The following is a 24,108-nucleotide window of genomic DNA, read 5'->3' on the forward strand; positions in this document are numbered from 1 at the left end:
ATAGGTCAATGGGCTAGAATAGAAAACCCACAATAGAAATAAACCCACAATTATATGGTCAATTAATCTTTGACGAAGTAGGAGAGAATATGACATGTGAAAGAGACATTCTCTTCAACAAGTGGTGTTGGGAAATCTGAACAGCTACATGCAAAGAACGACACTGGACCACTTTCTTACACCAAACACAAAAATAAACTCAAAACGGATTAAAGGCCTAAATGTGAGACCTGAAACCATAAAAATCCTAGAAGAGAGCACAGGCAGTAATTTCTTTGACGCCAGCCGTAGCAACTTCTTTCAATATATGTTTCTGAAGCAAGGGAAACAAAAGCAAAAATAAACTACTGGGACTACAACAAAATAAAAAGACTTCTGCACAGTGAAGGAAATAATCAACAAAAGAAGAAGAAAAACTGCTGAATGGGAGGAAATTTTGCAAATGATACTTCCCATAAAAGGTCAGTATTCAAAACATATAAAGAACTTATACAACTTAACATCAAAAAATCAAATAATTCAATTAAAAAATGGGCAGAAGACATGACAGACATTTCTCCATAGATCTCCAGATGGCCGACACATGAAAAGATACTCAATATCACTAATAATCAGGGAAATGCAAATCAAAACCTCAGTGAGATGTCGCCTCACGCCTGTCAGAATGGCTAAAATTAAAAGTCACAAAAGCAACAAGTGTTGGCGAGGATGTGGACAGAAAGGAACACTCATGCACTGTTGGTGGCAATGCAAACTGTGTAGCTACCGTGGGAAACGGTATGGAGGTTCCTCAAAAAATTTAAAATAGAATTACCATATGATCCAGTAATCACACTACTGGGTATTTACCCAAAGAATGTGCAAACCCTAATTTGAAAAAGTATAAGCACTCCTATGTTTATTATGGCGTTATTTACAATAGCCAAGATATGAAAGCAGCCCAAGTGCCCACTGATAGATGGATGGCAAAGATGTATATATACACCATGGAATATTACTCAGCCATAAAAATAATGAAATCTCGTCATTTGCAACAACATGGGTGGAACTAGAGAATATAATGTTAAATGAAACCAGTTACGCAGAGAAAGACAAATACCATATGTTTTCACTCATACGTGGAATTTAGGAAAGAAAACAAACAAATTCAAAAAGACAAACTAAAAACAGACTCTCAACTATAGAGAACACACTGGTGGTTCCCTGTGGGCAGGTGGGTGGGGGGATGGGTGAAACAGGTGAAGGGGATTCATGAGCACGGAGTAATGTATAGAATTGTTGAATCACTACATTGTACACCTGCCACCAATATAACACTGTAGGTTAGTTATAGTGGAATTAAAATTTAAAAAAAATTTTTTGAGAGACAGCATGCATGTATGTGCGAGCAGGGGAGGGGCAGAGAGAGAAAGAGAGAGGGAATCCCAATAGGCTCTGTCAGTACAGAGCTAAATCCCATGAACCGTGAGATCATGACCTGAGCCGAAATCGAGAGTCGGACACTGAACCGACCGACTGAGCCACCCAGGTGCCCCTAAGATAAATTTTTTTTTTTAAAAAGATGCCCTTGGGGCACCTGGGTGACTCAGTTGATTAAGCGTCTGACTCTTGCTTTCTGCTCAGGCCATGATGTCATGGTTCGTGAATTCAAGCCCCACATCAGGCTTTGCACTGACAGTGCGGAGCCTGCTTGGGATTCTCTCTCCCTGTCTCCCTGTCCCTCCTCTCTCTGCCTCTTTCTCACCTTCTCTCCCTCTCCCTCTCTGTCTCTCTCAAAAATAAATGCATAAACTTAAAAACATAGAGAAAAAAGATGCTCTCATGAACTAAGAGCGGATTACCTCCTCTTGGGCCCCTCCGGAGCCGCACGGGGAGTGTGTCCCACGGACGCTCAGCGACGGAAGTGGCATGAGAGGAGCCTTCAGGTTGGCTGTTTCTGGGCACCGTGATAACGGGTGGCTTATACTCCTTCTTGATCAGTTTTGGAACTTTTACAATCGGTTACCTTTTAATGTGGAAATACTTTTGTTAAGCTGTATCTAAATGAACTTTCAGCAGAGGTTATTTCGTAAGATTAACCTCGGTCCTTGGGTCTTTTCCTCAGCGGTCACCTTCGTGCCGGTGTCCAAGGTGAGCGGGCAGGTGGAGGTTGAGGACATCCTGGCCGCCGTCCGCCCGGCCACGTGCCTCGTGACGGTCATGCTGGCCAATAACGAGACTGGCGTCATCATGGTGAGCTGTTTATCCTTTTAAGAAAACGTAGTGCGGGATGAAGGGAGCCCACGCTCTGCTTGATCTTCTCAGGCACCACACCTGGGGCCTCTTCCTCTCGTTCTTCTTGTTTGTCGCCTGTCCTCCTTCACGACCCTGTGTTTCTTTCACTGGGTTTTCATGAAATCAAAGCAACATCCTCAACTGTTTCTTTTTCCCTGCTTCAGCCCATTGCTGAAATCAGTCAGCGAATCAAAGCCCTGAACCGGAAGCGGGCAGCTTCCGGACTGCCTGTCATTCTGGTGCACACGGACGCCGCGCAGGCCTTGGGGAAGCGGCGCGTGGACGTGGAGGCTCTGGGTGTGGACTTCCTGACCATCGTGGGGCACAAGGTGCGTCCACAGAGGCCTCCTCCCCGCTGTGACCTCGAGGCTCACCTTAGAGCAGGGCCCACAGCGCCACTGATCATCCGTTTGTCATCCAGGGCGCCCGGGGGACAAGGTGCAGCAGCTTACGGCCCCCGCCCGCGGGGGCTAAAGAAGGGGGGCCAGCAGCAGCTGGAGTGCCGTTTGATGCGTGGCACAGGGGGGAGAATGGGGCAGGAGGGGCCGGTCAGGCAGGGATGTGGGAGGGTGCTGAGGGCTCGGGTGAGACATAAGGCAGGTGGCTTTAGCCGGGTAGTGAGTGTTCTCTGCCGTGGGCAGAGAGTGCCTGCAGACCCCGCGCCAGCCCACTCGTGTCCCCCGCCTCCGCCGCCCCGGGGACGGAAGAGGTGGGGTTCGAGACGTTGCCTTCTCTAACTTGATTGAAAGCGCGGCTCCTGAACGCAGAGGTTCAGCTCTTCTCTTTACGGTGGAAGAGAGAAACGTGAGCAGGGAACGCCCTTCTGAGGCTTTGCTCATCTTTCTGGCAGTGGACGGGAACCTCAAGTGGTTTTAATCCTCTATTTTGAAGCGTGGTGCTCAGCTAGTTTCCAAAGGAGTATGTGTGCCGACCCGACGCCGTGGCTCTTAACTGATTTTTGCAAAATGATGATTCAAAAACGTGGAGTCGTACCCAGGAAAAGCCCTCGGCAATCTCTAGTTCCAGCCGCTCTCCTTTTATGAATTCTGTTCTGTGATGTGCAGTCAAGCTGTGTTGCCACTGGGCTGGGAACAGGAGTGCAGGCTCCGCCCTGGACCCCGAAGGCGATCTTGACTCCGGCACGTCCAGAATGGTGACAGGTAGCACGGCTGTGGGGCTTCCACAGCACACAGGATTTCTCTGGGTGCCTCTAAGCACTCAGCACGTGTACAGAGTAGGAACTCGGGAGGTTCTTGTTGAATAAATGACCGACCTTTCTTTCCAGTTCTATGGTCCCAGGATTGGAGCACTTTACGTCCGCGGACTCGGTGAACTTACCCCTCTGTACCCTATGCTGTTTGGAGGTGGACAGGAACGGAATTTCAGGCCAGGGTAAGATAGAAGGTTGATAGAAGCTTCTGACCTACTGGTGATACTCTTGGTCTGTAGGGCAGTAACTTGTCTTTGTCTCTTGGAAGAACTGTAGTAGCCCATTCTCTGTCACTACTGAGTCAGAATTTGCCCCACTGATGGATTCTGCACTTAGGACTCCCAGATCTTCGGTCTCTGTGGGGACGATTCAACACGGGAGCCCTCCTTACTGAGATGTACTGCTGTTCTCATGACCGTGGGATGAGCGGGGCTGCACAGAAGCACTTGTTTCCTTTCTGGCAGCTCCTGTGTCCCCATGACACACAGTGGTACTTTAGCCAGGACCATGCCTTTTATCAGAAATGCTAATAAGAAGGAGAAACCAGAACATGGTGGTGGGTTCCTTGGGTTTTCTTTTGCATCCTTTCTCCTGACTTAGAACTGATGAAGCCTGCAACCCAGAAACACCAATGGAAGTGTCAGCGAGGAAAAAAAATGTAAAGAAGAACTAAATGGAAATTTTAGAGCTAAAAACTACAGCAACCAAAGTCCGAAGCTCCGTGGGTGGGCTCCCCAGCAGGATAGGGGCACCAGAGGAAGGAGCCTGTGAACCGAAAGAGAACAACAGAGTTACCCAATCCAAACAGCAGGGAGGCATTAGACTGGAAAAAACTGAAACCATGCCTCAAGGACCTGTGGGACTATAACAGAAAATCTAACGTTCATTTCATTGGTGTCCCAGAACGAGAGGAGAAAGGGCGGGGATGAGAAAGAACTTGAAAAAAAAAAATGGCTGAAAACTTCCCAAATTGGCAAGAGACATATACCTACAGATTCAGGAAGCTGAACAAACCCCAAGCAGGATGAACCAAAGGAAATCTATGCCAAGGCATATAGTTAAGCTTCTGAAAATGAAAGCCAGAGTAAAAATCTTGAAAGCAGCTAGAGGAAAAAAAAAATGACACCTTTCCTATAGAGTAAAAGTAATTCAAATGGCAGTGTATTTCTCGTCAGAAACCCCGGGGGCCAGAAGGAAGTGATGCAATATGTTGCAAGTGCAAAAGCACTGTCAAGCCAGAATCCTGTACAGGCAGAAATACCCTTCAGGAACAAAGGGGGAAGCAAGACATTCTCAAATAAAGGAAAGCTAGCAGAATTTGTCCTCCGAAGACCAGTGCTAAAAATGACAAAAGGGAGTTCTTTAAACAGAAAGGAAATAGTGAAAAAAGGAAACTTGGAACATCAGAAAGGAAGGGAGGAAAGGGAAAGGAAGAGAAGGGAAGGGAAGGGAAGGAAAGGAAGCAAGCATGTTATGGGAAAATAAAATAGGCTTTACTCTTGAGTTTTCTTAATTATATTTGATGGCTGAAGCAAAAATGATAGCACTGTCTAATGTGGTTCAAAATATATGTGGAAGAAATATTTAGGATAATTATAAATGGGGGAGGGCTAAAAGGATGTAAATGGAGGTAAGGTTCTACTCACTGGAACATCTCAAAAATGTTCAAATAACCCACAGGGAGGTAGGAAAAAGAAAACAGAGAAATAAAAAATAGAATAAACAGAAAAAAAATTTTAATGGCAGACCTAAGCCCTAACATATTAATTACATTAAACGTAAGTGATCTAAATGTATTAATTAAAAGAGCTTGGCAGAGTGAATTTTTTAAAAAATTGACCTAACTATAGTTGAGCCTTGAACAAACAACACAGGGGTTAGTGGTGCCAACCCCTGCACAGTTGAAAATCTGCATGTAACTTTTTAAATTCCCCCCAAACTTAACTGCTAATAGCCTACTGTTGACTAGAAGTCTTACTGACAACATAAGCAGTCAATGCATATTTTGTATGTCACACGTATTATACAGTATATTCTCACAATACAGTATGCTAGCAAAAAGAAAATATGGCAAAAATTATGAGGAGAAAATACATTTATAGTACTATAAAAAACCTGCATAAAAGTGGACGCATAGTGTTCAAACCTGTGTTGTTCAAGGGTCAAGTATATATGCTATCTTTAAGAAACTCACTTCACATATACTGATAGAGGCTGAAAATTAAAAAATGGAAAAATATGTATCAGACAAACCTTAATCAAAGGAAAGCAGGAAGGGCTATATAACATTAGATAAGGAGACTCTAGAGCAGAGAAAATTACCAGAGACACAGAGGGGACATTATATAATGATTAAAGAGTTAGTCCACCAAGAAGTCCTAGCAATCCTAAATGTCAATGCTCTGCACAATAGAGCTGCAAAATAGTGTGAGGCAAAAACAGATTGAACTGAATGAAAAGAGAAATAGTCAACCCACAACTGCACTTGGAGACGTCAACATCCTTCTCTCAACAACGGATACAACAACTAGACAAAAGTCAGCCAGGATATGGAAGAACTCAGTCATACCCAACAACTAACCGATTGAAGTGTTTAGAACACTTCATCCAACAGCAGCAAAATATACATTCTTTACAAGTGCCATAGAATATATACTAAGACTATGTTCTGTGCCATTAAACAAACCTCAATAAATTTGAAGAACTGAGGCACCCGGTGGTTCAGTCAGTTAAGCATCTGACTTTGGCTTGGATCATGGTCTCACAGTTCTTGAGTTTGAGCCCCACATCTGTGCTGATGGCTCAGAGCCTGGAGCCTGCTTTGGATTCTGTGTCTCCCTCTCTGTCTGCCCCTCCCCCACTCATGCTGTGTGTCTGTGTCTCCCAAAAATAAAACATTTTTTAAAATTAAAAAAAAAAATTACTACAATTCACTTAATATGAGAGTAGATCATTTAAATAGCTTTATAATTATTAGGAAAAGGAGATTCATTTTGTAATTAAAAAAATTTTTTTTTAATGTTTATTTTTGAGAGAGACAGAATGCGAGTGGGTTAGGGGCAGAGAGAGAGGGAGACACAGAATCCAAAGCAGGCTCCAGGCTTCGAGCTGTCAGCGCAGAGCCTGATGTGGGGCTTGAACCCACGAGCCGTGAGATCATGACCTGAGCTGAAGTCGGACGCTCAACCAACTGAGCCACCCAGGCGCCCCCATTTTGTAACTTTAAACCCCCCAAAGATAAATCTCCAGGGCCAGATAGTTTCATGAGAGAATTCTGCCAAACATTTAATGAATTAACACCATTTCTATGCAGTCTCTTCTAGAAAAGTGGAGGAAGGAACATTTCCCCAATTTGTTTTATGAATTTATACCCAAACCAGACAAAGGTGGTATTAAAAAAAAAAAAAAACTATGGACCAGATATCCTTCATGAATTCAGATGCAGAAATCTTGAACAAAATATTAGCAAATGGAATTCAGCAATATATAAAAATAATACACACACCACGATAAAACGGAGTTTGTTCCAGGAATTCAAGGCTGGTTCAGTATTCAAAAATCAATCTATGCAATATAGCATAGTAAAGAAGAAAAATAACATCATTTAATGTAGAAAAAGCATTTAACAAAATTCAACATGTATTCATTAAGAAGTCTCACAATGATATGACCAGAGAACTTCAGTTTGAAAAGGGCATTTACAAGAAAATCTACAGCTAACATCATACTCAGTAGTCAAAGCCTGAATGTTTTACCCCTATGATCAGGAACAATCTGGGGATGTCCACGCTCACCTCTTTTTCAACAGTTCTGGAAGTTCTAGTCAGTGCAGAAGGCAAGAAAAGGAAATACGAGGGATACAGATTGGAAAGGAAGAGGTAAAACTGTCCCTATTTATAGTCTCTGTAGAAAATCCCAAGAAGTATATAAGAAAACGCCTAAGACTGATAAGTGAATTCAGCAAGATCACAGGTTACAATACAAACATACAAAAATCAACTATATTTTTATACATTGATAATGAACATATGAACGACAAAATTAAAAAATACAATACCATTTATAATCACTCAAAAATAGAAAGCTAACAAAATGTGTACAGGACTTGTAAGCCAATAACTACATGATGTGGATAAAAGAGAGCAAAGATCTAGATAAGTGGAGAGATATACTCTGTTCATGGATCAAAAGACTCAGTATATAAAGATGTCAATTCTCCCCAAACTGGTCAATGTTTAGTCCAGTCTCTAACAAAAACCCAGCAAGTAAACCAATGGAACAGAATAGATACAACCAGAAATATGCCGAAACAAACAGCCCAGATGTCCATTAATGAGTGAATGGCCTAAAAGGCTGTGGCACAATTGTACCGTGGACACTACCCAGTAACGAGAAAGAATTCACTCTTGATACACACGACAGCCCAGAATCTCCGGCGAATTATGGTGTATGAAAAAAGCCAATGCCCCAAAGTTATAGCTCTCTAATTCCATTTATAGAACATTCTGAAAATGACAAAATTAGAGGTGGCGGACAGATTAGCAGTTGCCAGGAGTTAAGGAAGCAGTGGGGCTGCAGGGAGGCTGGTCTGGTTATAAAAGGCCAACGGGGGGACCTTTGTGGCAGACATGTTCTGTATCTTATCCGTATCCTGGTTGTGATCTTGTGCTATAGTGTTATTAGGGCAAAGCTGAGTGACAGAATGCCTCTATAGTATTTCTTACAACCACATCTGACTCTACATTCTCCTAAAAAAAAAAAAAAAAAAAGTTAAAAAAAAAAGGGCAGAACGTCAGGTGTTCTGGAAGCTCAGTAGGTGGACAGGGAGGGGGAAGCAGGGTTTGCGTTGCTCTAGATGGAGGGTAGAGGGCTAACCGAACGCCCCGAGGGAAGGAAGGCTCCAGGTTCTATACGGGGTCCTGACTCTTCGACGTGGGCAGCCCCTGCCCAGGCAGTCACAGGTGGTAGGCCTCCGAGAGGTGCTCTTGGTCTGGACGAGCTGCCCTACAGGTGAGTGGGGTGAGGCCTAAAGAGGGAATGTCCCGGACCTTCCCCAGGTGTCAGAGCCCGTCTCCGGGGACACAACTGACCAATAAACTTGTCAAAGGAAGCTCAGCAGGGTCACGTTACCCGTACTACCTGCGCTTCGAGTTCACTTGTCCCCTTATCTCCTGGGCAGCAAGCAGCCGCCAGCCCCAAATGTTTACGAAAGCTTTGTGTAGCCAAAACTTAAAATTAAGAAAATTAATAAGTTAATGAAAATAGAGCGAAGAGTTCTGCTTTCAGCTTGTTAGATCTGAGCGAGAGCCACCTGCCTGCAGGGGCCCTCCTGTCCCTCTCCTGCACACACACAATCTCTAATAACAAAGGATCCGTCCCGTATGATGGTTGAGAGGCTTCAGCTGAAGGGAGCAGTGTTGGGCTGAGGTCTTTGGCCCCTGCCTGGTTCGACAGGGAGGCCCAAAGAGGCAGGCCCTGGGGTCTGCAGTTGGAGGAGGGGTCTTTCCTGGGTGGGAGGAGGATCCAGACAGAATGGTCACTGCGGACACCCAACATAATATTGCCCAAGATGGGCCGTGTCAACTGGGACTGGACCGGGAGTGTCCACATGGAGGGTTTGGGGGCCTACGGCTGCCACCGAGACAGCCACATGGCACATGTCTAGGAAAAATGTTGGTGTAATTTTGTTTTTCTTTTAATTCATGACTTCTGCAGACAGGATTCCTTCCTGGGACACTTGCTAGTTGCTTTGCATGGAAATAGGATTGAATGAATCCCTTGTCTCTTACAGGACAGAGAACACCCCAATGATTGCCGGCCTTGGGAAGGTAAGCCTTGCTGAGCTTGGACAGGTGAAGCGGGTGCTTTGTCTCATGTGTAGGAAAACCTGAGTCTTGCTCCAGGGGTGTCCCCTTTACTCCCCCATGCACAACACCCCGACACCTGATGTGGTGCAGGGGGGGGAGGCTTCCACAGGGGACAATTCTGGGGCACCAGCTGGGTGTCCTACAGTTTAACTCAACTCTAACACTGTCCACCTGGAGATGGCGTCAGACCCCGCAGGCCAAGTGCTCAGGCCCCCAAGACTGCCCCCACCAGCCCCACGTCACACGCCAGTTGTCAGTCCCAGCAGCCAGCTCTAGATCTGAGGTTCCCGTGACCCCCTCCTCGGGTTCAGTTAGTTTGCCAGAACGGCTCACAGAAGTTACAGAAACACTTTGCTCACTAGATTATTGGTTGAGTGTGAAAGGATGTGATAAAGGAGACAGACATCCGGACGGAAGAGACGCGCAGGGCAAGGTGTGGGGGAGGTGCTATCCCAGCAGCACCTGCATGTGTTCAGCAACCCGGAAGCTCTCTAGACCCACGCTATTGGGATTTTTGTGGAGGCTCTGATCAGTCCTTCACTCCACGTTTAGCGCCCCCCCCCCACCCCCTCCGGAGAATGTGGTAGCGGGGTGAAAATTCCAAGCCTCTAATCATGACTCAGTGACCAGTGCCCTCCCAGAGCCCACCCGGAGTCTCCACGTTAGAATAAAAGATACTCGTATCTCCTGGGAAATCCTGAGGGGTTTAGGAACACTATGTCAAGAACCGAAGTCTAAATACTAGAACAAGAGGTGCTCCTAGCTCTTATCACTTAGGAAGTTACAGGGGTCTCGAGCTCTGTGCTGGGACCCAGGCACTGAGACCTATTTTTTTCCATCATCTCATGATCTGTTTCCCCAGGACTTTGGGAGAGATCATGTTCGTGAGCCCAATAAATGGACTGATGTTAGAAAAAGCCTCAAATTATATTCATCATCCCGGAAGTATACTTTTTGAGTTCTGTAGAGTGGGTTGCACGTGCTTAGCATTGAAAGCGAAAAGCTCTTTCCTCAAGCCTCTGCTGATATGAGAAATATAGTCATGTCTGCACAGCAGAGACCAACGGTCAGGCCCACAGGTTTTCTGGGCCCCCGGGCCGCCCCGGCACCCCCCTGGTTGTCCTTCCAGGGTGGCGTTTGCAGCAGGAGATCCCATATGCTGGCACCTCAGCTCCCTGCTGCAGCTGCACCTTTGCCCGCATTCTCTGACTGTCCCCTCTTTCCCGGCCTGGGCCCCACTCCCTGGAGATGACTCCCAGGCCGGTCCGGGTGTCCTCCCGGCTTCCCTCCCTTCCTGTGCCCTTCCCGAGGAACCGCCCCTCCTGCCTGTGTCCTCCGTGCACCTCCTCCTGTGCCTCTCCACTAGAATGTTCCCAGCTTTCCAGACTGCCTTCCCGGCCGCCCTGCAGCCTCCTCCCCAGCCTTCCCACCGCCATACAGCCTGCCGGCCAACCTCCTGATGCCCCCCAGCCTCCTCTCCACAACTAACATCGCCCTCGGGGCTCTCCCCCTGTCCTGCGGCTCCACCACCAGCCTGTGCTCAGGGCTTTGAACTTGGCATCTCAGGGCAGGTCCTGACCTTTCTCCGGAGAGACCCACATCCCCCACTGCTTACTTGGCATTCCCGCTGGGCGGGCACACGCGTCTCCTCCCTGGCTCCCCTCCCTCTCCATGGTGCCTGCCGCCATCCAGCACCTCACTGGAGAAATCCCGGAGATGCCTTGTCCTGCCTGGTCCTCGTCCCCTGCACCTGATGAGCAGCCACTGAGTCCTGCGTCCTGTCTCCACAATATACTGAGGTCTGCGGCCTGTGCGTCTCCAGGGCCTACCCGTCCGGACCGGGTCACCCCCATCTGTAGTCTGCACTTAGCTCCTGATCCTGTCTGTCCTGGGCGCCCCGGCCTTGTCCCCCCCCCGTCACTCTGTGCTGGGAACACACCTGCCCCTCCCTCTCCCTCTGCCGTGGCCGTGAACACCCTCACTCTGTGCACAACCACCCCCACCCCCCTGCCCCCGTCTGCATGATGCTGTCCTCGTCTCTGGAACGGAGCTGCTGGAACCGGCAGGATCTCTGGTGCCGGGAGGTGTCAGGCAGGGCCTGATAAAGTAAATTCCTGTTGAACAGGTGAAGATAACTCTTCCGAAGCACGTATCCTGGCCCCTGGCACACGGTCGCACTCAGTAAACATGATCTATTCCTGATCTTGCAGAAAATGAGCACTGTGAGGAAATGTCACTTCTCTGTTATCAGTAAATCTCACCTCCACTCTTGAAGGCTGCTTTATTCTCCTTTGTTCTAGGACAACTGAGCATACTTTTTCCCTCTGCTGTTCCTGTGTCCCCAGGCTGCGGAGCTGGTGACCAAGAACTGGGAGGCTTACGAGGCCCACATGAGAGACGTTCGCGACTACCTGGAGGAGAGGCTGCTGGTGAACCCCGGGATCCGCGGGGACGGGGTGGGGGGCGGGGCTGTGAGCTCGGGATCCGCGGGGGCGGGGCATGCGGTCAGCCCCATCTTTCCCCGGTTGAGCGTGAGGGTGGAGGTCGGTGCCACCCAGGCAGCAGACAGGGCAGGGGTTGACTGGGTCAGGGGGCTTTGAGGACAATCAGGGGGGAGATTGGAGGACAGAAGCCCGAGTCCGACCCCCCCACCCCCCCATGGGCTCTAGGCCTGTGGGCCGGTCTCGGCCGCCGCGTGTGGGAAATGCCACAGAACTAGAGTATCTGGGGGTTGCACGGGGAAGAGCCACCGTATTCAGAATTTTTGTCCTTGTTAACTTTGCTTACCAGTTTCCGTAACTATTATGGGTCGCTGCTTATTGATGAAATCCTTATTTTATGTGACGAGGTTGGGATTTTGTCTTCCAGAAAAGGCTCAAGGTCAAACCGTTGATGGGGGTGGGGGGAGGGGCTTTGAAACCGCCGTTGAACACCCCGTTGGTTTTTCAGGCTGAATTTGACAAGCAGAGAATCCATCTGAACAGCCGCTTTCCAGGGACTGAGCGACTTCCCAACACCTGCAACTTTTCCATCCGGGGACCGCAGCTCCAAGGTGAGCAGGGTCTGTAGGTCTCGCGTGGGGTGGTGGGGGCGGTGGGAGCAGACGGGGCTGCGCCGAGCACTTGGTGCCCCGGCCAGTGCGGGGCACCGGGAGCAGCGCAGCCTTGCTGTCCCCAGGAGGCTGGGCCCCTGTGCACCGCTTCCTGCTCTCCCTGCCTGGGCTCACTGCTCTGGGCAGGTGGCACCCCGGGCGAAGCGCCTGCCCCAAGCTGATGGGGAATGAGGTGACAGGGACTAGGTTTTAGATGGGCTTGTCCATTTCTGTCAGCAGGTTTGACACAATATCTTAGGAGGATAAGGGAGAGGAGAGGGGTCAGCTTTAAAATTTGGCCCAGAGTCAGGACGAAATGCACGTCTGTGGGGTTCGTTCGTTCCTGCGATGACAGGTCTCCCCTGCTGGAAACCCAGGGATGAAAATCAGGCCTGGCTCCCCCAGTGCCCTGAGGCCAGTTCCAGGGCGCTGACCTGCCTTGTTTCCCAGCACAGGGGAGCCTCTCTGCAGAGCAGTCCTGACTGTGTAGGGAGGAGGTGGTTGCCCCCTGGGCAGGGAGGAGTGCAGCCCTTCTGCACCATGTAGGGGGGTGGCTGCACTATGTAGGGGGGCGGGGGGCACAGCCGTGACCACAGCGGATGGGAACCTGGGCTGGATGCTTTCTCGCTGCGAAGGAGCCTAGGCTGTTGGCTGCCTCTCTGGCTCGCCTTGCTGTGGGAAAGAAAGTTCCTGTCACCTTCCCCATTTTTGGAGGGCAGATGTACTGTATTCAGTGATGACCTATGTTAATTTAAATGAGACAGATTTTTTTTTTGTTGTTTATTTTTGAGACGGAGAGAGACAGCATGAGCAGGGGAGGGGCAGAGAGAGGGGGAGACACAGAATCCGAAGCAGGCTCCAGGCTCCGAGCTGTCAGTGCAGAGCCTGATGCAGGGCCCAAACTCAGAGATTGCAAGATCATGACCTGAGCCGAAGTCAGACGCTCAACCGACTGAGCCCCCCAGGCGCCCGAGATTGTTTTTTTAATTAAGTCAGTAGATTTATTATTTTAATCTCTGTGCTTACAAAAGAAAAGGAGGTGCCTTCCTTAATAAAGCCACCCCCCCTGGGTGGCTCCACCTCCAGAAAACACAGATGTTACGTTGAAGTGTTACTACCGGGAAGTGTTACTATTAAGGAAGGCAGCTGCCGAGAATTCTGAGCATCCTTCCTGGGCACTTGATCGGAAGTAATGTTTCGAGGGCAGTTTTATGAGGCAGCATCGTTGTGCGAGAGGAGCCATTTTCTCTGGGTTTTGCTGCCCGGTCACCTAGGATGAGAGGGTCCTGTGCCCTGGAACCACCCCCCCCCCCCAGGTGGGCTGAGGGGGGTGGCCTCAAAACGTGGCAGGAGGGCCGAGAAGAGGTGGACAGGTGGGGCCCGCCTGCACCATCCGCCTCAGAGCCGCGTGCCGTGTCTCCGCAGGCCGTGTGCTGTTGGCACAGTGCAGGACGCTGCTGGCCAGTGTGGGGGCCGCCTGCCACTCGGACCAGGTAGATCGGTAAGTGCTCCGGTGCTGGGCCGCGGTGTCCAGGGCGCATCCAGCAGCCAGGACAGGCCACTGGGCCTGGGGTTTCCAGAGCTGCGCAGCCAACGGGGACACAAAAAGTGGCCAGACGCCGCGGGGCCGAGGGGAGGAGGGGAAACTGCAGCCTAAGGGAGGTCGCGAGGGAGGGAAGGGGCAGGGCAGGCCGCAGGAGCTCCCTTCGTCCTCAGAAAGTGGGGGTCTTCTGAAGGGTTGAGACAGGCCTGTGGACACCTGTCTGGTGCAGGGGGATTACAGGACAGCAGGCCCAGGCAGGCAGCCATGGCTGAGGCAGGAGGGGACAACTGTGGGGCCCGGGCATCGGCGGCAGTGGCCGGACCCCGGTGGAGGAGGAGCAGGGGTTCGGCTTCCCACTTGCCGTGAGTGGGGGTGGGGGGTTGGGCCGCAGAGGCGGGCGCAGTGCTGGAGAGACAGAGCAGAGCCGTGGTCAGCAGCGGGGTGTCATAGAGTCTGTGGCTGCGCACATGAGCTTGAGCGCGGCAGGCCAGAGCTCTCCTGAGGGCTGCGTGGGGATGACAGGGCCTCCTGGGGGCCTCAGAGCCCTGCAGGGGGCACTGCATGAGGGCAGGTGGGGCCAGGGGCCGGCATGTGGCAGCCAGAGTGAATGTCAGGAGCAGTGAGGCCGGCCGGTGTGGAGTGCAGAAGGGGGGCGCAGGGGGCTGCCCCTTACCAAGTGCTCCCGTAGTCGTGGCTCAGGGTGCTCCCCACAGCCCTCAAGAAAGGATCTGAGCGGCCCATTCCCCAGATGAGGAAACTGAGATAGCCCCAAGATGAGGGGGAGGGGAGTGAGGAGGATGAGGAGGGGCCGACAGCACAGCAGGTAAGGGACATGTGTCCAGGGTGGCCCCTGCGAGGGTAGGAGGGGGAGGGGTGGAGGCAGCTGCTCACTGCCCCCTGGCCGTGCCCTTCGGGAACAGGAAGTGACGCCACCCAGCCAGGGGAGGGCCAGGAGCCAAGAGCCGTGAGCTGTGTCACCTCTCACCTGCATGGACCCTTGGTGACCAGGGGCGATGGAAGTCACCCCTTCCACATAGCCCTGTGCACGAGGGGTGTTTATCTGGACGGTTTTCAGGGCACCGTATGTGATAGGGACTCCCAGGACTGTGCGTATGGGAGGCCCGTGGGCCCCGAACAGTGAACCCTCCGGAGCGAAGGGCTCCGGAGCTGCCCTACGAGTGGTTTCTAAACTCTGAAAACGCTGGTGGGGCCCCGTGTGCCAGGGCCTGGCGCTGTGTTTTCCACAGCCCCCACCTCTCGGCTCTCGCCTCTCAGTGCGGCCGCGTGTCTCCCCAGAGACCTGTCACTCTCCTCGAGGATGACAAGCCCTGTGTCCCAGGTGCTGTGTCCCCAGGGCTGTCTTGGTGCCCGCCTACCCTGGGGCCGATGGGCCGTGTGGAACCCGAGCACCAGCGGTGGGCCCGGAGGTGCTTGGCAGAGAGGGGAGCAGGTCTATGCAGCCCCAAGTCGGGGAGCCGGCCGGGAGCAGAAGGGGCAGGGTCCCTCCCCGAGCCCCCAGGAGCGCAGGAGAGCCTCTCCTCCAGCGGCTGACGCCAGCTCTCCCCACTCCCACTCCCACCCCCACCCCCAGGCCATCCCCAGTGCTGCTGAGCTGCGGCATCCCCTTCGACGTGGCCAGGAACGCGCTCCGGCTCAGCGTGGGCCGCAGCACCACCAGGGCCGAGGTGGACCTCGTCGTGCAGGACCTGAAGCAGGCCGTGGCCCGGCTGGAGGGCCCGCCTGGCGCCAGGGGCGCCTCATAGGAAGCCCTTTGTGGGCACAATGCAGACGGCTCCCATCTTAATCCGTGCAAGTCTTCACTTTGTCCCGGAGAGTCTGACACAGCGACTGGACTGTGCGTGCGTGTGTGTGCGTGTGCGCGTGTGTGTGCACCTGCATGCGTGCGCGTGAGGCCTTCAGGCTTCCTCCCCTATCCTCGGGTCAGGCAGACGCCACAGGTGCTCACAGGCCCAGGACACAGATGCCTGTGCGGGACTGTCACCGTCACTGCTGCCCAGTGGCCTCGACTGAGGTGGAGACATTTCGGCCACGTGCTCCCCCGTGGGAAGTGGGGTGAGCCGTTTTTATCCAGAAGACGGATCCTAGTATCTATAAGTGATTGTCGGTCGTATCATGAGAATAGGAAACCTGATTTTTGCTGCAGTCACGGCCTCCCCTACGTGTTTGCACAGCAGTTGTCTGTGTGCCCTCCCCTCGTGCCCAGGGCCCTCTGCAAGCCCTTGCTCGACAGGTGGGGGCCCCCCCGAAGGTCAGGCCCCACTCCCTGCTCCGCGTCCTCCTGCTTCCCCATCCCGCCTGTCCCTCAGCCCTCCGGCCACTGTGCCCCTCCCTGCACCTGCCCCCCACACCTCCCTGCACACAGCCCTCAGGCCCCGCAGTCTTTTCCTTTTGGTCAATTACTCAGGGTTTCAGCTCGGACATGGGCGTGACTGGGCTTGGGGTCATTCCTGAGCAGTGGGAGTCAGTCTGGCCCTGGCTCCTCCCGCGTCGTAATCTCATCCATGGAAGGATTCTTTTATTGTCACAAGTGCTCTGTGGCGTCCTGGTACGCCTCAGCACTCAGGCTCCTGGAGACACTTAACACAGGAGTGATTTTTTAATTGAATAAATGCTTGTAACGTGTGGCTTTAAGGTGTCAAGAGCTACGTGATGACATTGAGGCCACAGTTGTCAGAAATTAAGTGAACTAATAAAATATTTCAGTGCTTGTGTGAGGCGTTTTGTGGTTTCTCTAGCAGGTGTTTTCTCTGGGGTTCATAGCGTGTCTGAGCCGGCCGCGGAGGCGGAGTTGGAGGGTTGGGCAGTGACCCCAATTTGTCACCATGTGATTAGGCTTCAGCTTAAGAAATTCAGCTTGAGATTGTGTGTCTGGGGGCCCTTAAGAACAGGTCACTAAAGTTGAGCGTCCTGCTGCCTCTGGGCAGAGGCCTCGGTGACCCCAATTTGCCCAGCGAGAAACGAAGGGTGTCCAGCCCCAGTGAAGAGAGCAGTCTGGGAAAGACGCGTGGCAGCTCAGACTGCCCTGCGGACCCCCAGCTGCAGCCCCAGAGATTCGGTCGCTGCAGCTGGGGACTGGGCTGAGCCGGGGGCCCCGAGACCCTCGCTCACCTGGGAGGCCTTCCTATGCAGTGTCAGAGCCCTGTGCCCCTTGCTGGCTCTGCAAAGCTGCTGTACCCCAGAGGTTCCTGGAGCCTCTGAGGTCTAAGGCCAGCTGAACGCCCTCGGCTCCCTGGGTGAAGACGTGGCCAGAACGTGCAGACTCCAGCTCGCGTGCTGGTAAGTGGCCCGGAGAGGGCCCCACTGTGAAGAGCGGCGTCTCTCGGGTGGCCTCTCCCCCACGCCCCTGGGCCAGCACAGCCTCAGGCTGCGGCCCGGACCCGAGGAAGCAGATGCTGGGGAGCCTTTCCCCTTCTTGGAGGGACACGTGTAACTGTGAACACACACCAGACGCAGGAAGTCCATCTCGGGACGAGGGACGGCGCGCAGCTCCTTAGCGCTGGTTCCGAGGGACAAACGGGCACCGTCCAGCCGCAGGACGGTAGCCGCCGGACCCGGACCCGGTGCGGACCCTTCCCCTGGGCCCTGGGCCCTCCGCCCACCGCAGCTCTGGGCACCGTGGGAGTGGCTTGGGTAGTCCCCACAGCCTGCCCCCCCTCCCCGCACCCCCCTGCCGCCTCCCATCTGCCCTGTGTGCCGCTTATCGGTAACCGGAGCTGGGAGCTGCGTCCACGCCTGAAACAGGAAGCCGCGGCCTGTGCGCGAGCCGCCGAGAGCCACCGGGTGGCCGGGCCGGAGGATGGAGGGGCAGCGGGCGCTCGCGGCCGCCAAGGACGGGGACCTGGCCACCCTGAAGCGGCTGCTGGAGGCCGGTGCCCTGGGCCCGGGCATCGTGGACGCCCTGGGGGCCGGCTTGGTGCACCACGCCGCCCGGGCCGGCCGCCTGGCCTGCGTCAAGTTCCTGGTGCGGCAGGCCGAGCTGCCCGGCAGCCAGCGGGCCCACAACGGGGCCACGCCGGTGCACGACGCCGCGGCCACGGGCAGCCTGGCCGAGCTGCGCTGGCTGGTGCGCGACGGAGGCTGCGGCCTGCAGGTGAGCGGGACAGCGGCTGGGCTGGGGCCAGTGTCCGCGTGGATCGGGGGAGGCGGGAGCCGTGGGCCAGGAAGTCTGGAGCTTTGGGCTCCCGTGGGCACCGCGGCCCTGGTTTGTTTCGGGGACTCGCCGTGCCAGCCCCACGGTCCCTGCCCCACGGCTGCCTCATCCCAAACCAGCACAAAGCCCTTGTGAGCCAAGGCCGCCTCCTAAGCCACCTCGTGTTCCCTGGGGCCAGCAGCACAGAGTGGCCGCACTCTCTCCCCATGCCCGCCTCCACCCTGGGGCACGTGGCCTCCACATGAGCGAGCCTGGCCTCCACACAGGGGCACCCGGCCTCCATACCCGAGCGCCTGGCCTTGCCAGTGGAGGGCTCGCCAGTGTCCTCAGGACTGGTCGTGGGGCCTGTTTCCCACAGGGTCTAGAAAGGCGTGTGTAGAGAAGTGCGGTGGGCACACGGGCTCAGGAGCTGTGGGCACCCGCTTGTACAACTGGGGACCTTGGTGGGTGACAGCAGAAGCCCTGCGGTGGGGGGCGGTGGGCTGAGAGCCCTCATGGTAAGAAGAAGGGTCTCCAGGGCTCCTCTCCCTTTTCCTGCCCGCCCGGCGTCCCTTTGTGCAGCCGGAGGACGGGGAGGACAGTGAACAAGCCCTGAGAGGGCACGAGGGCACCCTCCCGGGGGTCACGCTGGGTCCCGGGGCAGGGAAGTCTCACTGGTCCCAGCTGAGTGTGCGGCGGCCTCCGTACCGCCGTCCCCATCAGCTCTCCCCACGACCCGAGGGGCAGCAGGGCAGGGGCGGTCCCCACTTCTGTGCCGGGGGGTCACAGCACACCGGGTGTGCTGGCACCTGTGGTGGGAATGCTTCTGGCCGTGAGGCCCGGGGGTGGCAGGTGGGGGCCCGGCAGGGGTAGGGGACAGACCAGCAGGCCGCAGAGCCTGACATGGACACGGTTGGGCCAGCGGAAGCCCTTCTGGCTGCGAGCCGAGTACAGAGAGGCCGGGGTGCAGCGGGGTCACGGGTTTGGACCCGGGAGACCTGGACGTGAGCCCACACCCCGCCTCCTCCCTCCAGCAGGTCAGCTGGCCCAGCCAGCAGGGGGGGAGAGCGGGAGCTGCGGGCGGGCGGGCGGGCAGCGTGGGCTGGGCGGCCGGCTCTGGCGCTGGAGGGTGCCGCCCGGCAGGGGTGGGTCCGGACCTGCCACGGCTCACGGCCCCTCTGTGCCCCCGCAGGACCAAGACGACTCGGGGGTGTCCCCGCTGCACCTGGCCGCCCGCTTCGCACACCCCGTGCTGGTGCAGTGGCTGCTCCGAGAGGGCCACGCGGCCACGCTGGAGACTCTGGAGGGGGCCTTGCCGCTGCACCACGCGGCCGTCAGTGGGGACCTGACCTGCCTGAAGCTCCTGGCGGCCGCCCACGGCAGGTGAGGACCCAGGGCGCCGCCAGTGCGGCCACTGGGGAGTGCTGGCCTCTGAGGAGGCTGCGCCGTGGGGGCGGAGGAGGCTCGGGGGACAGGCGGCAGGGAAGAACGTTGATCCTGCAGGCCGAGGGCAGTGCAGGTGCCGGGACGGGTGGGGCAGGCAGACTGGGGCGCGTTCTTGCTGTGTGGAGGGGCAGCGGGGACAGCCAGGAGGCTCCCTGTGGTGCTCAGGCGGCTCCCGGCTCTGCCTCGGGGCCACCCCAGGTCCTAGGTTCCCCCAGCTGGGAAGGAAGGTGGGGACCCTCAGCTCACCTGAAGGGAGCAGAGGCCCAACAGTGCGCTCAGGAGGGTACTGAGGTCCCTGTCAGGGTTATCCTGCCGCATTGCCCCGTTCTCACCCTGGGAACCCCTCCAGGACGGCCCGTCTCGTCTTGGTGGCCCTGTGCCCGCTGCCCGGAGTTGGTGGGTGGGTGAGCTGGGTGTGGCAGGGGGCAGCACGGTCCCCATCCTCATTGTGAGTGCTCTCCAGTCCTTGCCCCACATAAAGGATGCCGTGGGCACGGTGACGGGCCATCTAGGGGTCCCATGCACGCGGCCTTCCCACCGCCTGTTCCCAGGGCTGCTGTCCTGGCTGGGTGTGGGACTTAATGTCCACCCCACACCTGACCTAGCCTGTCTCCCCAGAAGCCGCCTACCTCCGGCCGTGCCCGTCTCCTCGGGGGCCTCTTGTTGGGATGGCTGGCTCTTCAGCGGACCCACGCGTGTCCCACTGCAAGGCCTGACACAGCTCAGCGGTGGAGCGCTGATCTGTGCCTTCTGATCCCAACCCCTCGGGGAAGGTCTTGGGGACTTGCTTCTACGGACACTCTCTGGGCGCCTGGGGCCTGGCCAGCCACACAGTGTCTCTTAGACTCACCGTTTTTAAAGTAGTTTCTACCATTGAAAACCTGGAGATTTCACATCAAAACACACAAGTGTGCACGTGAGGTCTCACGCCCGAGGGTCCCCATTCCCACCTGGCACTGGCCACGGGAGCCAGAGGTGAAGTCTGTGTCACCAGGGGATGGGGTGGCCTTGGGTAAGGGACTGCCCCTCCCTGTAGCATTTCACTAGGGACCAAGAACTCATCGGGCCCTGCAGCCACACAGAGGCAGAGTGGGATTGGAGAATCCATGCCAGGGCCCAGGATTTGGATGCCAGGCCCTGGACGCTTTGCAGAGCAGGGCCTGGGCTCTGGAGGTTCAATGACCTGCCTGCTGCGGGCCCCACTAGGCTATTCACCCCTGAGACGTGCCCCCTCCCAGCAATCCCCAGCACCGTGAGCAGCTTAACAGCTTGATGGGGAGTGCGCACAGCTGGATTCCAGGATTCCAGTGGTGGGGGGAGGGGCGCCATGGTGTCCTTGAGCAGTGCACAGCCTGTACAACCCTACCGGTGGCCAGTAAGGTGGGGCTGGGCGCAAACAGGCTGGTCAAGTGCTGGGCCTCCCCTCCCCTTGATCTGGGCCTTTGGCTGGGGGCAGCCCCCTGCCTCCTGCAGGCCCCGCCAAACACCCTCTCACCTCACCTTCCCCCGTAGTGGCGTGAACCAGCGGACACGCAGTGGTGCCTCCCCGCTCTACCTGGCCTGCCAGGAGGGCCACCTGCACCTGGCCCAGTTCCTGGTGAAGGACTGCGGAGCCGACGTGCACCTGCGTGCCCTCGACGGCATGAGCGTGCTGCACGCTGCTGCTGCCCGTGGCCACTACTCGCTTGTCGTCTGGCTGGTAAGGGGGTGCCGGGGGTGTGGACGGGAGGGGGTCCCCGAAGGCTGGCACCCGTTCCTTCCCTGGCCGCAGAGTCACCCCCAAGCAAGCAGGGCCTGGCCAGGCCGGGGGCTCCACTTCTCTGGGTCTCGGTCTGCCCACAGGAAAGCTGGGGACACACAGGGTTGTTGGGGGGTCGGATGTGCCCGGCCATCGCTCTGGGCCCCCATGTGTGCACTCAGGGAGTGCCGCCTGGAGCCCCCAGCTCTGACTGGCAGTCCCCAGCAGGACTGTGGCCCCTTCCCCAGGAGTCCTGGGGGCTCTCGGGGTTGGGGACACCCAGGTGCTCTGAAGCCAGCACCAGGTGGTGGCAGTTCCTGGCCCTGCCGTTAGGCCACTTGTTGGGGTGTGCTGGGCCCAACTGTCCTGGGCCAGTCCCTGTCTCTTCCCTTCTGGACCCATGAAGGGGCGATTCAGGCCTGCTTCCAGAAGGAAGCCGGGAGCCCCAGAACAGAGTGGCCCAGGTTGGGGCAGGGGTGCCTTTTTCCAGGATGTGCCCCCGCCTCAGGAAACCAGACCAGGTGAGGTCTCTGGGATCCTCGAGGGTTCATTGCGCAGGCCCAGTGGAGTCTCAGAGTGTGTGTGTGGGGGGGGGGGTCTCCCTGAGGAGGGGCAGGAGGTAGGCCCAAAAGGGGGTGCCTGGGCAAGGGGCGGCGCCCAGAGCGAGGAGGAGGTGGGCCTGGCATTCAGTCCAAGCTGGGGGGAGCCTGATTTGTGGGGCAGAGTGAGCGGGGAAAGCGAGAGGACCGGGGCTCCTTCCTGAGGGACCTGGGAGCCCCAGAGGGACTCTGAGCCAGGAGTGACCAGTCTGAAGGTCGCGCTGGCTGCTGGTGGAGAGGACAGAGCCCTTCCTGGCTCAGAACTGCCCTCGCTCCCCACGGGGCCGCGGCTCCCGGCTCTTCCTCCAGTAGGCTGGCCTCACTCCCCGAGCAGCTTCCACATGTCTGCCTGGTCCCCCCATGTTCGTGGCGCCACCCACGCAGCCCTCTGTCCTGCTGTCCCGCCGCTGTCTTTCCTCCACGGCACCAACACCTGATACACTGTAAATTTGCCTCTGGGAGGCAGGGACCACATTCCTGGCCACAGTAAGGGCTCTGGGGATGTTTATCTAGCAGATGAATGAACGAGGAAGAAATGATTTCCCCGGCCTCGGGATGAAGTCCAGCCACCCGCTTTGGCCTATGAGGCTGCCAGCATTTGCCCCCGGCCTCCCTTGGCCGCTCTGCCTCCTAGGCTGGCTCTTGGGCCCCCGAGGCACCTAGCAGGGGCGCATCCGCAGGCCGTATCCCCAGGCGTGTCCCCGGGCCGTGGCCCTGCGGGGCTGCCTTCCCACAGCTACTCCTGCTCCAGCCAGCTCCGCTCCCAGGAGAGAGCCCTGCAGCCCGGCCCTAGCCTCCCTGTGGACTTGTCCTCGCATGCCCTCTCCTGCGGTTCTGACGCCACCAACGTGCCTGTCCCCACACCTGGATTCCTGACCCGAGTCCTGGCATCTCTGGCCATAGAGCCGTGCACGGGCAGGCGCTGAGCTCACGGAGCTGAGCCATGGGGCTCTGCTGGGGCAGAAGCAGCAGCTGGAGGCAGCGGCGGGGGTGGGGAGGGTGGGCAGGAGGGAAGAGTGTCCACTGAGCCCCAGGGAGCACCAGGGGCTCATCCCAGGGAAGGAGCAGCCGGGGCCATGGGCCCTGAGGCCCAGAAAGGTCTTTCCAGATGGCCTCCTGGCCCGTCTGCCTGCAGCGTCTAACCCGGTTCACTGTCTCCAGGGCTGGGCAGCCCCTCCCTTGGGGCCGATGGGTGGGCTCTGTTCCCAGATCACTGTTGGCTTCCCGCAGTGCTCTTGGCTGCAGGCCACAGCTGGGCTAGATGTCCTTCTTGCTGTCCCTCCCACATAGAAGCAGCAAAGGCCACTGACTTCGGATCAGCCCCCAGCCCCATCAGGCTGCATCCCTACTCTTCTCCTGGCCTTTCCCTTATGGTGAAAGCCGGGCACATGCAAGGCAGGAAGAGGGAGAAAAGGAAAAGACACCACACCCCCCAGCCCCTTCCACCAGGAAGGCAGAACTTGCCTAGAAGAGCCCCTCGCGTTTCCCTAGCAGCCTGGGTCACATGGCTGTCCCCGGGGCTTCCGGGGGAAGGTGGCCTCCCTCTTCTGTGCTGGGCTCCCTCCCGACTACACCACCCTCCCTGGGAGTGGTCACCTGCTCAGCTGGTCTCTCTCCCTCACCTCCCCCAGGTCACGTTCACCGACATTGGCCTGGCGGCACGGGATAACGAGGGGGCCACGGCCCTCCACTTTGCAGCTCGAGGCGGCCACACACCCATTCTAGACCGGCTCCTGCTGATGGGTGCCCCCGTCATGACAGACTCGTGGGGTGGGACCCCTCTCCACGATGCAGCAGAGAACGGGCAGTTGGAGGTAAGGCAGGCGAGGCGGCCGGGGGGGGGGGGGGGCGCAGTAGAGCCCAGGAGCCTCAGAAAGCTCACCACGCCCAGACGCTGCCTGTCTAAGTTATTCAGCCCTGTAGGAGAGGTGTCCCGATTCCCCTTTTACAGATGGTGAAGTGAGGCTCAGAGGGGCAGTCACTGCCCAGGATCCAGCCCCTCCGTGCATACCCCTGCTTTGCACAGAGACCCCCGGTGTGTGTCGTCCCGGGGTTTGGGCTCCACGAGGGCCCTCCCAGGCCAGCCCTCGGCTGCTGCGCTCTGCTGTGAGCACTGGGGGGCCGGGCCGAGCAGGGGTGCGGGGTTAGCCCTTTGGCTTTATCCAGTAAATCTTGGGGACTCACGTGGCC

At 56.2% G+C, this 24,108-nt stretch overlaps 2 protein-coding genes across 3 annotated transcripts in view; both read left to right on the forward strand.

Moving 5' to 3' along the window:
- SCLY (selenocysteine lyase) overlaps nt 1–16,720 on the forward strand; it is a 31,897-nt gene extending 15,177 nt beyond the window's left edge. The window contains 8 exon segments of the mRNA XM_030327562.2: nt 2,105–2,232; nt 2,439–2,603; nt 3,560–3,666; nt 9,276–9,312; nt 11,697–11,780; nt 12,301–12,403; nt 13,868–13,943; nt 15,577–16,720. Of these exon segments, the coding sequence (XP_030183422.1) occupies nt 2,105–2,232; nt 2,439–2,603; nt 3,560–3,666; nt 9,276–9,312; nt 11,697–11,780; nt 12,301–12,403; nt 13,868–13,943; nt 15,577–15,748 (872 nt within the window). The 3' untranslated portion in view covers nt 15,749–16,720.
- Nucleotides 16,721–17,802: 1,082 nt separating this feature from the next.
- Nucleotides 17,803–24,108, forward strand: part of ESPNL (espin like) — a 28,704-nt gene continuing 22,398 nt past the window's right edge. For both annotated transcript variants that reach the window (XM_030327809.1, XM_030327810.1), the window contains exons 1-4: nt 17,803–18,096; nt 19,328–19,518; nt 21,094–21,280; nt 23,550–23,732. In XM_030327809.1, the coding sequence (XP_030183669.1) occupies nt 17,803–18,096; nt 19,328–19,518; nt 21,094–21,280; nt 23,550–23,732 (855 nt within the window). The remainder of the gene's footprint in view (nt 18,097–19,327; nt 19,519–21,093; nt 21,281–23,549; nt 23,733–24,108) is intronic.

This window comes from Lynx canadensis, chromosome C1 (genome assembly GCF_007474595.2).
Source record: "Lynx canadensis isolate LIC74 chromosome C1, mLynCan4.pri.v2, whole genome shotgun sequence".
NCBI lineage: Eukaryota > Metazoa > Chordata > Mammalia > Carnivora > Felidae > Lynx > Lynx canadensis.